The 13,992-nt window shown below is 41.6% G+C and overlaps 1 protein-coding gene across 3 annotated transcripts in view; it reads left to right on the top strand.

The window, feature by feature from the left end:
• The window catches only part of VDR (vitamin D receptor), a 170,162-nt gene extending 156,562 nt beyond the window's left edge, over nucleotides 1–13,600 (top strand). For all 3 annotated transcript variants that reach the window (XM_044287611.1, XM_044287610.1, XM_044287612.1), the window contains 4 exons: nucleotides 2,600–2,765; nucleotides 7,495–7,646; nucleotides 10,003–10,119; nucleotides 11,627–13,600. In XM_044287611.1, the coding sequence (XP_044143546.1) occupies nucleotides 2,600–2,765; nucleotides 7,495–7,646; nucleotides 10,003–10,119; nucleotides 11,627–11,886 (695 nt within the window). In that variant the 3' untranslated portion in view covers nucleotides 11,887–13,600. The remainder of the gene's footprint in view (nucleotides 1–2,599; nucleotides 2,766–7,494; nucleotides 7,647–10,002; nucleotides 10,120–11,626) is intronic.
• Nucleotides 13,601–13,992: the final 392 nt, after the last annotated feature.

Below are 13,992 nucleotides of genomic sequence, written 5' to 3' on the forward strand. Positions count from 1 at the left end.
TTCATGGGTCCGTTCGTGAGCTCCGTTTGAAGGAGCTCACGAGCGGACCCAAACGCCTCCGTCCAGCCCTGATGCAGTCTGAATGGATGCGGATCCGCTCAGACTGCATCAGTCTGGCGGCGTTCAGCCTCCGCTCCGCTCGCCTCCGCACGGACAGGCGGACAGCTGAACGCTGCTTGCAGCGTTCAGCTGTCCGCCTGGCCGTGCGGAAGCGAGCGGATCCGTTCAGACTTACAATGTAAGTCAATGGAAACGGATCCGCTTGAAGATGAGCCCATATGGCTCAATCTTCAAGCGGATCCGACCCCCATTGACTTTACATTGAAAGGCTGAACGGATCCGCTCAGGCTAATTGCGCACTTGCGCACTTGCGAAATTTTTCTAAGTTATTAATGCAGACGGATCCGTACTGAACGGAGCCTCCGTCTGCATTAATATGATCGGATCCGTTCAGAACGGATCCGATCAAGCGCAAGTGTGAAAGTAGCCTTAATCTGCACAAATTAACGGGTTAACAAAGGGTTAACAGGTTTTGGCTGGCCTGTGGAGACTCGGCCAATAATTGGAAGAGGATCATAAAAGTAAAGAAAGTATTAACAAAAGATACTACTTTGCCTTATTTTTATTCATTTCTTGTTTTGACACCATAAACTGCATAAAAAGCCTGAATGTGTGGCAGTGCCTATAACTAGGAAAAGAGATATACAGATGAAGCAGGTAATATTGATATGGCAATGACATCTGTCAAGGGATGGGATATATTAAGCAGGACGGTGATAAAGACGTCTGGTGCTTCTGGGACTTCTTCAAATAAAAATATCTTGTCTCACAAAGAGGAAGGTTTAGGAAAGATACTAAAGTGATTTATTTATTTTTTATAATCCTTTATTGTTTTCTGGAGCAAATATACAAGTTCTCATATCACACAATTAAAATCTACATATATACTTTATACAAATTAATACATTTGTTCCTTTTAACCCACCCCATCCCTTTTGTTTCACTGCTGCGGGGTCCGTCCACTTTTTAATATCTACCTTGATCCCTGTTTCCAGAGATCCCCAGTATAGGGGATCTTGGGAGCCTGGAGCGAGAAAAGAAGCCTGCCCTATCAGAGAATCGTCACTCCGATTTCCCCGCCACTCTTCTATAGGCCTCAATAGTATCTAGCTGAGCCCTCCATTCATAAAAGCTAGGGCTATTCTTCGTACCCCAATATTTAATTATCAAGGCCTTTGCGACCATAAAGCCTTCCATACTGACTCGTAATTGGTAGGGGGTCAACTCAGAACAGGAAAAGAGACCCAGTATTGCCTGTGCAAAACTTCGATTCAATTTGATCTTATATCTTTTATATAATTCCTCATAAATACTAGTCCAAAACCCACTCACTTCTGGACAATTCCATAGTAAGTGACCTAATTCCGCGTTTTCTGATGAACATTTCCAACACAAGTCCTTCCTTTCCTTATATATCTTGGCGAGGAAGGCGGGGGAGTAATATAGGTGGTGAACAATCTTGAACTGAATCAATCTGTATTTCTGAGAAATCGATACTTTTTTTTATGTTTTGATATACTATATCCCATTCCAAAGTGGCCCCCTCGCCCAATTCAGCTTCCCAGCCTCTCTCACTTATAAATGTGATACTAAAGTGATTAAGAGTAAGAAATAGCATATAAACATTTGTGTAATTTTTGCTCTCCGCTTTTGAGAAAGTATAGAATAATGAGGCTTCCCATACAGCACACAGTAGCCGGGTGTACTCGTCAGTGAGATTTCACCTCGGCAGTGTTTGCATAACCGTGCATTGTTTGACAAATAATGTAAACAAAAGTTACAACGTGACTGACCATACAGTCAGTCATAACCTGTCAACCACTGAGCAGTGACCAGTAGAACACCACCCTGCATTTCCCAGTTAACAGCTACTTGGTAAACAGCTATTGGCATCCATGGCTCGCACATACTGCCATGGGAGCAGATGTGCTTGGCATACACTGTTGTGAAACACTGTTTTGGGGGGCAAGTAATGTTGAAAGCTTCCCAATATATATGGTAAGTCGAATCTTGTCACAGTCAGATTGCCTAAAGACTCTCTTAAATAGACCAATGCCGAGGCAATTATCAGGAACAAACTAAACATTTCCACTAATTGCCTGATCAGTGAGTGGAGGTGATGGCTGCATTTACCTGCAGCAATTATCTCCTCTGTATGGGGGACGAACATCCCCTTACAGATACATAATTTGTGGGCAGCACATCCCTATTTACTCAGGGTAATGATTTTATGTGTCATATAAAGGACCGGTATCTTATCAGGTGACCGGCTGCACATTTACAGTCGGCCAATTATCATGAATGAGCATTTAGTATGATTGCTCATTGCCAATGATTGCCCACATCCTTTGCATTTTAGTTAAAGAACCTCAAGACTTCTGCTTACTTCTGCTTACTTCTCTTTGCCTAGAACAACTCCCTGAAATATCTGGCGAGATATTATTTCTACCTGTATATTAGTGTTAGGTCTCCATATGATTACAATATGATATATGTTTGTCTTCTCTATGCTGAATTAATATTTTCTATGACTTTGCAGAACCTTCTGACTCTGGCTTTTTCCCCAATTCACTGTTCAGCAACTTCACCAGTAGCTCCTCACCTGAAGGTACCACTGAGCTCTCAATGCTCCCTCACCTTGCAGATTTGGTCAGTTATAGTATTCAGAAAGTTATTGGATTTGCAAAGTTGATACCTGGTTTCCGGTAAGATTTGCCTTTTTTTTTTACTAATAAAACAGCAGCAATATAAGTAGTGATTGTTACCGGCTTTACCCACACCTTAAAGGGGGTTTTCTGAGCCTTTTGAAATACATGTACCCTCTGTCCCTTCTCGCAGCTTAGCCTAGACCAGTTTTGGCAAACCTTTTACAGACAGAGTGCCCAAACTGTAACCTAAAACCCACATACATATCGCATGGGTGCCCACAGGGTTTTTTCTAAGTGCCATAGGTTCTCCACAACTGGCCTAGGCCGTGTGACATCACACTCATTGACCACATGGCCTAGGTGAACCTCAGCCTCATTGAAGCGAATGGCGCTGAGATGCGACTAGATGTACAACGCTGTACTTGGTGAGCTGAGAGATGGCCACTACACTACTGCGCATGCCAATGTCTTCCCAAACAGCTGAAGGGCACACTGATCAGATACTGTGATGACCTATCCTGAATATAGGTCATCAGTATAAAAAGGCTCGGAAAAACCCTTTAAAGGGGTTTAATACAGATTTTAATTTTAGTTCATATTTCCTAGGCCTAGTAGTGACTTTTAAGTTTATTCTGTAGTAGTATTATTATTATTTATTATTAAAGTGGCATTCATTCCATGGCGTTGTACATATGAAAAGGGGTATACATACATAATACAGACAATTGCACTAAGCATGAACAAGACGAGTTACAAACTGGTACAGAAGGAGAGAGGACCCTGCCCGTGAGGACTTATAATACAGTACAGACCAAAAGTTTGGACACACCTTCTCATTCAAAGAATTTTCTTTATTTTCATGACTATGAAAATTGTAGATTCACACTGAAGGCATCAAAACTATGAATTAACACATGTGGAATTATATACATAAAAAAAAAGTGTGAAACAACTGAAAATATGTCATATTCTAGGTTCTTCAAAGTAGCCACCTTTTGCTTTGATTACTGCTTTGCACACTCTTGGCATTCTCTTGATGAGCTTCAAGAGGTAGTCACCTGAAATGGTCTTCCAACAGTCTTGAAGGAGTTCCCAGAGATGCTTAGCACTTGTTGGCCCTTTTGCCTTCACTCTGCGGTCCAGCTCACCCCAAACCATCTCGATTGGGTTCAGGTCCGGTGACTGTGGTGGCAAGGTCATCTGGCGCAGCACCCCATCACTCTCCTTCATGGTCAAATAACCCTTACACAGCCTGGAGGTGTGTTTGGGGTCATTGTCCTGTTGAAAAATAAATGATGGTCCAACTAAACGCAAACCGGATGGAATAGCATGCCGCTGCAAGATGCTGTGGTAGCCATGCTGGTTCAGTATGCCTTCAATTTTTAATAAATCCCCAACAGTGTCACCAGCAAAGCACCCCCACACCATCACACCTCCTCCTCCATGCTTCACGGTGGGAACCAGACATGTAGAGTCCATCCGTTCACCTTTTCTGCGTCGCACAAAGACACAGTGGTTGGAACCAAAGATCTCAAATTTGGACTCATCAGACCAAAGCACAGATTTCCACTGGTCTAATGTCCATTCCTTGTGTTCTTTAGCCCAAACAAGTCTCTTCTGCTTGTTGCCTGTCCTTAGCAGTGGTTTCCTAGCAGATATTCTACCATAAAGGCCTGATTCACACAGTCTCCTCTTAACAGTTGTTCTATAGATGTGTCTGCTGCTAGAACGCTGTGTGGCATTGACCTGGTCTCTAGTCTGAGCTGCTGTTAACCTGCGATTTCTGAGGCTGGTGACTCGGATGAACTTATCCTCCACAGCAGAGGTGACTCTTGGTCTTCCTTTCCTGGGGCGGTCCGCATGTGAGCCAGTTTCTTTGTAGCACTTGATTTTTGTTACTGCACTTGGGGACACTTTCAAAGTTTTCCCAATTTTTCAGACTGACTGACCTTTATTTATTAAAGTAATGATGGCTACTCGTTTTTCTTTACTTAGCTGCTTTTTTCTTGCCATAATACAAATTCTAACACTCTATTCAGTAGGACTATCAGCTGTGTATCCACCTGACTTCTCCACAATACAACTGATGGTCCCATCCCCATTTATAAGGCTAGAAATCCCACTTATTAAACCTGACAGGGCACACCTGTGAAGTGAAAACCATTTCAGGTGACTACCTCTTGAAGCTCATCAAGAGAATGCCAAGAGTGTGCAAAGCAGTAATCAAAGCAAAAGGTGGCTACTTTGAAGAACCTAGAATATGACATATTTTCAGTTGTTTCACACTTTTTTGTTATGTATATAATTCCACATGTGTTAATTCATAGTTTAGATGCCTTCAAAGTGAATCTACAATTTTCATAGTCATGAAAATAAAGAAAACTCTTTGAATGAGAAGGTGTGTCCAAACTTTTGGTCTGTACTGTACATGGTATGGGAGAAGGACACAGTAGGATGGTAAAGTTGGTCATGGTAGTATAGAGACAGCAGGGTCACTGGTTGTAGGCTTGTCTGAAGAGGTGGGTTTTTAGGTTTCTTTTGAAGGATTCCACTGTAGATGAGAGTGTGATATGTTGGCGTAGCGAGTTCCAGAGTTTGGGGGATGCACGGTAGAGTTAAAAGTGTTAAAAAGTTGTTCAGGGCTGTGGGACAGGGAATATATGAGAAGTAGGCCTGTTTTGCATCAGCGAGTGAGGATTTGAAATTGAGGAGGGATTGCTTGTATGTGGTGATGTGATCCTTAGAATGGGATTTCTTCCATCGCCCTGGAAGCTTGTCTGTTTTTTAGTCAGGTTGGTGTGCCAGGGTTGTCTGTTGATTTTTTGGGTTTTGTTGTGTGTAAGGGGGGCAACAATGTCCAGAGCTGTACTTATTGTAGTGTTATACAGGGTGGTGGCCTTATCTAGGTTTTGGAGGGAGCAAATGGTAGAAAGCGGCAGAAGAGAGTCAGAAAGTAAGCAAAAGTCGAGATGTTTAAGGTTCATGTGGGGGTGTGTTAGTGTGTGGACCTGGAGGAGCAGGAGAAGAGACGAGTGAAGAGAAGGTGAGTAGGTTGTGGTCGGATAGGGGGAGAGGCGAATTAGAAAGGTTAGAAAGGGAGCAGAGGCAGGTAAAGATAAGATCCAGAGTGTGACCATCTCTGTGGGTGGGAGCGGAAGGCCACTGTGAGAGGCCAAAGGAGAAAGAGAGCGATAGGAGTTTGGAGGCGGCTGAGTGGCAGGTTTCAATAGGGATGTTGAAGTCACCCTCGATGATAGTTGGGATGTCTGCAGAAAGAAAGTGAAGGAGCCAGGTATTAAAGTGGTCAAGAAAATGGTGGCTGGGCCTGGTGGGCGGTAAATGACAGCTACTTGGAGGTTGGAGGGAGAGTAGATGCGAGCACAGTGTACTTCAAATTAAGTAAGTGTAATGGAGGATGGCAGTGTAGTTGGGCTGTAGGAGCAGGTGTCTGAAAGGAGAAGACCAACAGACCAACTCCTTCACCATGTTTGCAGCTGAGGCTGGGGGGGGGGGGGGGGGGTGAAGGAAAATGAAATCCACTATATGAGAGTGCAGCAGGGGAGGAGGTGTCAGAGGGTGTCAGACATATTTCTTTGAGACCCAGAAAGGAAAGTCATAAATGTTGGACAGTTTGTTACAGACAGAGCGTGCATTCAGGGGTCAAAGGAATGGTTATTAGGTTTAAGGGGTTGCAGAAATTTGTAGAAGGAGAGCTGTAGTAGGAGGTCAGGGTGATAATGGGGATTTTCTGAGGAGGGCCTGGATTTGGAGAGATATCACCAGCAATAACGAGAAGCCGAGTAAGTGTTAGTAATTGAGAATAAAAGAGGGCATGAGGTATCCGTGTGTGTTTGGGAAGGAAGTGTTTTATGTTGCCAAACAGGTTTGTGCAAATGGTCAGATGAGAAGGTAAGATGAATAGTTCCTTGCCGGGTGAATGGATGTGGGGGTATTTCAGGAGGTTTTGGAAAAGTGGGAAGAGTAAGATGAAAGATTGAAACATTGTTTGCATGAACTATTTCTGTAATTAACTTTGGTCCCCTTCTGGTTCAATTCCTGGTATATTTCGGTATGTGCACTTAAACAGTTGCATTTATAAGATGTTGTATTGAAAAGTCCAAGGTCTGAAAGACCTAAAGACTTACCGGTAGATTTATACCACTCAGTGTTCAATCATGTGTGACCAAGATCAGAAGGGGGCTACATTTGGCATTAATTAAGGGAGGACCAGATACAGGGGTGAAATAGTCAATGTAAACAAATACTCAATAAATCCGGCAGGGAAAGAGACATTAAAGTTCAATGCAAGCATACCAGGGGATGAGAAGGAAAGATGAGAGGTGTGGGCAATATCGGACACTAGAAAAGTAGTGCTCAAAGTATATGAATGCATGAAAATGCCTATAGTTGCATTTGTCGAAAAATTGTTCTAAGCAATTGACCTTTCCAACAATAAAATCATCATATGCTGATATTTTCTAATGCGAGTCGAGTCATAGCTGTAATTTGAGTGTAAAATATAATAGTAGTGATACCATTAAAAGTAGTAAACATTTTAATGTATGCTCAGTCAGTTTTGATCGATTTATTGATGATCCTTTTTTGCATTTAGACTCTGCAGTTGTTAGGATCACTAAAACAGCATCATATCTTAGATCAGATTATTTTTTTTGCAGTTCTGCATGGAACTAGGAGTCACTTTGTTCTATACTAATGTGTTTGATAATGATACATGAGGTGCAGCATCTTCTTACATCATTATTTTTTTTTTATTAATAAAAACTAGTGACCTTGATGCCGAGGACCAAATTGCCTTGTTAAAATCATCTGTCATTGAAGTTATAATGCTACGATCCAACCAATCATTTACCTTGGAAGATATGTCCTGGACATGCGGCAGTGAAGAATTCAAATACAAAGTAGATGATGTAACTCAAGGTAAAGTCCTTTTAGAGTGAGATAGAGGTAAATTGTTCTTGCATTTCACCACGAGAAGTAAACCCAGTGTTCAAAACGTTCCTTTATCTGTAATTGTGTGTTTATACAATGCAGCAAACGCTTAATGGAGCTAATGGGACACTCAATGACAAACATTAGTAATGCTGATATCTCACAATAGAGATGAAAGTGGAGCAGGGTAGTCAGTGGCCTCCATATAGGCACTCATTCCCCACACCCACTGTGATCAGTTTCATAGCATGTAATTTTACCTCTTTGTTAAAGGTGTTGTCCAGGTTCACAGAGCTGAACCTGGACAGCCCTCCATTTTCACCCCGGCAGCCCCCCTGACATGAGCATCGGAGCAGTTGATGCTCCGATGCTCTCCTTTGCCCTGCGCTAAATCGCGCAGGGCAAAGGCATTTTTCAGAGTTCCGGTGACGTACCGGGCTCTCCATGGGGCTGACAGGAACCCCGGTGACGTCACCGCCACTGATGGGCGGGATTTGGCTCTGCCCTAGCCAGTAAAACGGCTAGGGCAGAGCTAAAGCCCGCCCCTCAGAGCCGGTGACGTCACCGAACACACTGCTGGACGGAAGTTACCGCCCGGCAGTGTGTTATTAAAAACAAAAGAGCCTGTGCCCTGCGCGATCTAGCGCAGGGCACTGGAGCGCATCGGAGCATGAGATGCTCCGATGCTAGGCTCAGGGGGGCTGCCTGGGTGAAAATAAGGGTAAGTCCGGGTTCAGCTCTGAACCCGGACAACCCCTTTAAGTGGGCAATTTGCACTATTTCACTTAGTCTACTTTCGCACTGGATTTCCGTTTGTGAGATCTGTTCAGGGCTCTCACAAGCGGTCCAAAACGGATCAGTTTGCATTCTAATGCATTCTAAATGGAAAAAGATCAGCTCAGAATGCATCAGTTCAGTCTCCATTCCGCTTTGGAGACGGACACCAAAACGCTGCTTGCAGCGTTTTGGTGTCCGTCTGATGAAACTGAGCCAAACGGATCCGTCCTGGCACACAATGTAAGTCAATGGGAGCAGATCCGTTTTCACTGATGCAATCTGGCACAATAAATTAAACGGATCCGTCCTCCATTGACTTTCAATGGTGTTCAATACTGATCCGTCTTGGCTATGTTAAAGATAATACAAACTGATCCGTTCTATTATCTGAACGGATCCGTCCATGACTGATCTGCACAAAGGGTGCGAGTGTGAAAGTAGCCTTATTTGTATGCCCTGAAGATATAATAGGCTTACAGCCTACGAATAAGCAAAGGAAACATGTGCTGTGCATGCAGCTAATATTCTCATTTACACCTCTTCAGCAGTATGTATTACCTATTTAGTGTTTGACCGAATACAAACTTTAGCATTGACCTAGTGGCTTTTTATTAATACTGATTACTATGGTACAGATTGTACAATTGCAGTACCTGAACTTGGCAGAAGGACTTTGTTTTTTGGGCAGTTATAACAAAATCATACCTATACATGTCACCCTATTGGTGTGATTAATTCTTGCATAGGGTACGGCCACGTGCCGAATGTTTGTGCAATTTTTGGAGCCAAAATCAGAAGTGGATCATAAAAGAATAGAAAGTATTAAGGACGGATACCTCTTCTCCTATTTTTTGAATCCACTCCTGGTTTTTACCTCGAAAACGTCAAAAAAACTAAATGTTAGGCAGTACTGTAAACTAATTTACTTAACATTAGAGGAAATATATACAATAGTAGTGTGTGTCTAAGGCCTCGTGCACAGCGCTGTTGTTTTGGTCCGCATCCGAGCAGCAGTTTTGGCGGCTCGGATGCGGACCCATTCACTTCAATGGGGCCGCAAAAGATGCAGACAGCACTGCGTGTGCTGTCGGCATCCGTTGCTCTGTTCCGTGGTCCGCCCAAAAAAATATAACCTGTCCTATTCTTGTCCGTTTTGTGGACAAGAATAGGCAGTTATATTAATGGCTGTCCGTGCCGTTCCGCAAATTGTGGAACACACACTGACTCCATCCGTGTTTTGCTAATGCCCAGTTTGCGGACCTCAAAACACACAACTGTCATGTGCATGAGGCCTAAGAAATAGATAAAATGTTCTGTTCATTTATCCAGCCATCAAAGTCTGTTTCTCTCACTAATTAAACAGTTTCTCCCCTCGATGACAAGTACAATGACTATAGTACTCTGCTCATCCTGTTAGTGACTGATGCTGTATTCTTTATTTATATGTGATATTTGGGCTAATGCCCTCCCCTCCCAGCAGGCCTCCAGAATAGGGACTCTGTCATGATTTGCATGGGTAAATGATAATATTGGCTAATCAATTTATGACATATGTTGTCATCTGCAGCTGGTCATAATTTGGAACTTCTAGAACCATTGGTAAAATTCCAGGTGGGACTGAAGAAACTGAATCTCCATGAAGAAGAGCATGTACTTTTAATGGCTATCTGTATTCTTTCACCAGGTCAGTTCCAAGAGTGGAAATTATCCATATATTAAAGGGCTTGTCAGCCACTGTTCACCTGGCATTTGTACATCCATAGAGGGGTATGCACTGCTTGAGACCCCAAGCAGAAAACCAAAGAGCAAACCCACACAATAGTGGTTTCTGCCCTGATGGAATGTCCGCCTTCTAATAATACATTTCTACCGCAGCAACTACTGACTGCTGGAAATGTGTATGGCCAAGGAAAACTCCCCACATAAGATATCAGCCAATCTCTGGTTGTTCCAGGAAGCAGTTCCAGTGTTTTCTGAGAATCTTTTATTTTGTTGCTATAACCCCTTTTAAATATCGTACAGATGTAGCACAGCTTGTCACAATATGTTAAAAGTGGTTTCCCAGGGCAATGTAGGTTAGGTTCAATTCATCTCACATTTACATGTGATGGCTGTAAATACAGTTAATTTAATCATAAGCTTCAATGAAGATAAAAATGGAGAGTCCTCAGTCGATGATGCCTTATAATGGCTAATGCTACTTCCACACCTCCGTTGTAACCCATCCTGAAAAAAAAACACATATGTCCTCACATAAGACAATTGTCTGAAAAAATAAAAAAATACTCTCAGAAAATAGCGACGTTTGTTTTTCAAAAATGCTTTTATTGTGTAAAACTGAAAAAAAAAAAAGTAGGTATGGCCACGTCCATAACGACAGGTTTTATAAAAGATATCACATAATCTATCCCATCAGGTGAACACCTTAAAAAAAAAAAAAAATGACATTTTAGAAAATCATTCCAGCATAAAGTAGACATACTTTATGAAGTAATTTTATGAAGTATCACTATCTGTCTAAAAACCTGAGAAATTCAAATTTTAAAACATTTCAGTAAATTTGGGATTTTTTAGATAAATTAAAGTAAAACATATTGAATCAAATTTAGCACAGACATGAATTTCGATGTGTCACGAGAAAACATTATCAGTAGGGATGAGCAAATTTAATGTTATGAAATTAGTTTGTGCTTCATTTGGTGTTAAAAGCACGGACCATAGCGCAATTCCATAACTGAATGCTTTTAGAGGAATTCAGTTATTCATTCCGTCATAATAGAAGTCTATGGGCTGCATCGCAGATCCGTCCCGTTTCCGTTATGCAGGAGAGGACTCGTTATGCAGGCCATAGACTTCTATTATGATGGAATGCCTCTAAAGACATTCCATTATGCATTCCGCCATGGAATTGCGTTATGGTCCATGGTAACGGAATCCATAACTCAACTCTGTTTTTACCACCAAACGAAGCACAAACGAATTTCTAATTATAAAATTCACTCATCTCTAATTATCAGAATCGCTTGGATAAGTAAAACCATTCCAAAGTTATTACCATGTAAAGAGGCACATGTCAGATTTGCAAAATTTGGCCCTGTCAAGGAAGGTGAAAAATGGCTGTGTCCGGAAGGGATTAAATATTTATTCAGTTTTCTTACCATTATATTTTACTTTTTATGTGTGATTTGTAGATCGTCCAGGGGTCCAAAACAAAGCACTTGTTGAAGCAATCCAGGATCACCTCTCCTCTGCTCTGCAGACTTACATCCTCTGCAAACATCCACCCCCAGGAAGTCGACTCTTGTACCCGAAGATGATCCAGAAACTGGCCGACCTGCGCAGCTTGAATGAGGAGCATTCCAAACAGTATCGCTTCATCTCTTTCCTTCCGGAGCACAGTGTGCAGCTCACTCCACTTGTAATGGAGGTGTTTGGCAATGATATTTCCTAAATTGACTTTCATTTACAAGGGAGTGGGAATGAAGTAAAGTGTAAAAACTCAGTTGGGTCGTAATTATGTTTTCTGCTATGGGAAATGACTGGGTATCTTGAGAGATAATTAGATGCAGTTTTATATAGGGCATGCTGTTCAAGACCCATCTGGAGAAGATAAAATGGATGGTCAACTTGCTTTCTGTAATTCTGCTACAAAATAGGGTACATCCCCTTGCCAAGCTTTTGATGTAATGCATGAATATAAGAAGCTTTGCCATGTTGTGTGCCTTTTAGACAGCAAATGGCACACTTTTTTAGTTAGCCTTTATGAGCATTTTTGCGTACAAAAGCCATTGTTTGCTAGATCTGAAACTTGACAATCGTGTGCCAAATTCTAAAGGGCTGTACAAGCCTTAAAGTCTTTAAAATATATTTTATAATGTAAATATATCTAGAAAATAATTAACCAAAGTACGTTCCCTTATATGTGTGATGGAACTATAAACAGAGAGGTGGACCTACTTGTCCTCTTGTGGGCAGATTTACTTGTTTGGTGCTGAAGTCTGGTCTACTGATCTCCTGAGGCAGAGATTATTACAGTTTCTTTCTTCATATTTCCATGTTCACATCTTGCAGAAATTTCTTCAACTGAAAATCCATCCTGTAAATCTGAATAGTGTTGCTCTTGCAGCATGTCCATGGTTTGTTTTTCCTCAAATCTCATTCAGATCTACGGAACGGTTGCAGAAGTTTTTGCAACAAATTTGCCTCACATCAACACCTTCTATGTGGATGCCTGGTGTGCTTTCACACATGGCAGATTGTGTTGTAGACAAACATTTTCTGTGACTGAATGGGGGGAGTTTGGGCAGGAATCACATGGATTTCTGCAAGCTGCATTCATTTGAATCACAGAACATTTTGCCACATGACAAGGCAACCTTAAGTTAAGTCCCATCACAGACAATGGGGGCAGGATATGGCTAGGATATGCCTCCATTGTCTGATATTTGCAGGTCCAGAGATGGGACCCTCACCTATCTATCAGACAATGGGGAAATATCCTAGCGCTATGCCCCCATTGTCTGTGATGGGAATACCCCTTTAAGTCATGAAAAGTGAAGCCTGTTTGGGCAACCTAAGAAAATAAATCTCTCAAGTTTTGTAGGTCTTGAGATTTCTGTGGTGTTTATTAATTAGGATCAGTTATTGGTATATTTTATTGGATTTATAAGTAAATGTGAGAAAATTTATATTTTCAGATTGCAAATATATTTTAATATATGCGCCTTTTGAAGGAAAAAAGAAATGTCCATATTTTTGCTATACAATAGTCAACTGCTGCTGTACACATGACACTTGAACTTGACCAACAGATAATGAGGAATGTTGGGAGTCCTGCCTGCCTAAAACACTTTTGACATCAAAAGACAGAATCCTGTGAGTAATTCAAAATTGGAATTTTATTCCGATGTGTGTATGCTCACACATGGCACATTTGTTGCAGAAATGTCTGTGACTGTTCCATACAGCTTAATGGGGTTTAAAAAACATTAATGCGCATGTCTATTTATATGTATGGACTGGAGTTTCAGAAATATCGGTCAAGTGTGAACATGCCCTAAAGAATAACATAACACATTTTATGCAAAAAAAAGTACGAGTAAGGCCTCTTTCACAAATGCATCCGTATGTCTTCCGTATCCGTTCCGTTTTTGTGGAACCATCTATTGAAAATGTTATGCCCAGCCCAATTTTTTCTATGTAATTACAGTATTCTGTATATGCCATACGGAAAAACGGAACGGAAACGGAAACACAACTGAAACAAAAAAAAATGGAACAACAGATCCGTGAAAAACAGACCGCAAAACACTGAACTAGCCATACGGTAGTGTGAAAGAGGCCTAAGACTTTGCCCTTATGCACTCAGCACAGCAGAACCTGCTTGGAGTACTACATATCACTACAACAGTAGAATGTAAAATGCCAATACAATGCTTCTAGGAGATAAACTTGTACATATGGCAAGTAATGAGACTTGACAATTTAGAATTATACTAAATCAGACAATCGCGTGTGTAGAGTTCCCCTATCATGCTGTTATACCAATCGCGGTGTT

Source organism: Bufo gargarizans, chromosome 3 (assembly GCF_014858855.1).
Source record: "Bufo gargarizans isolate SCDJY-AF-19 chromosome 3, ASM1485885v1, whole genome shotgun sequence".
Classification (NCBI taxonomy): domain Eukaryota; kingdom Metazoa; phylum Chordata; class Amphibia; order Anura; family Bufonidae; genus Bufo; species Bufo gargarizans.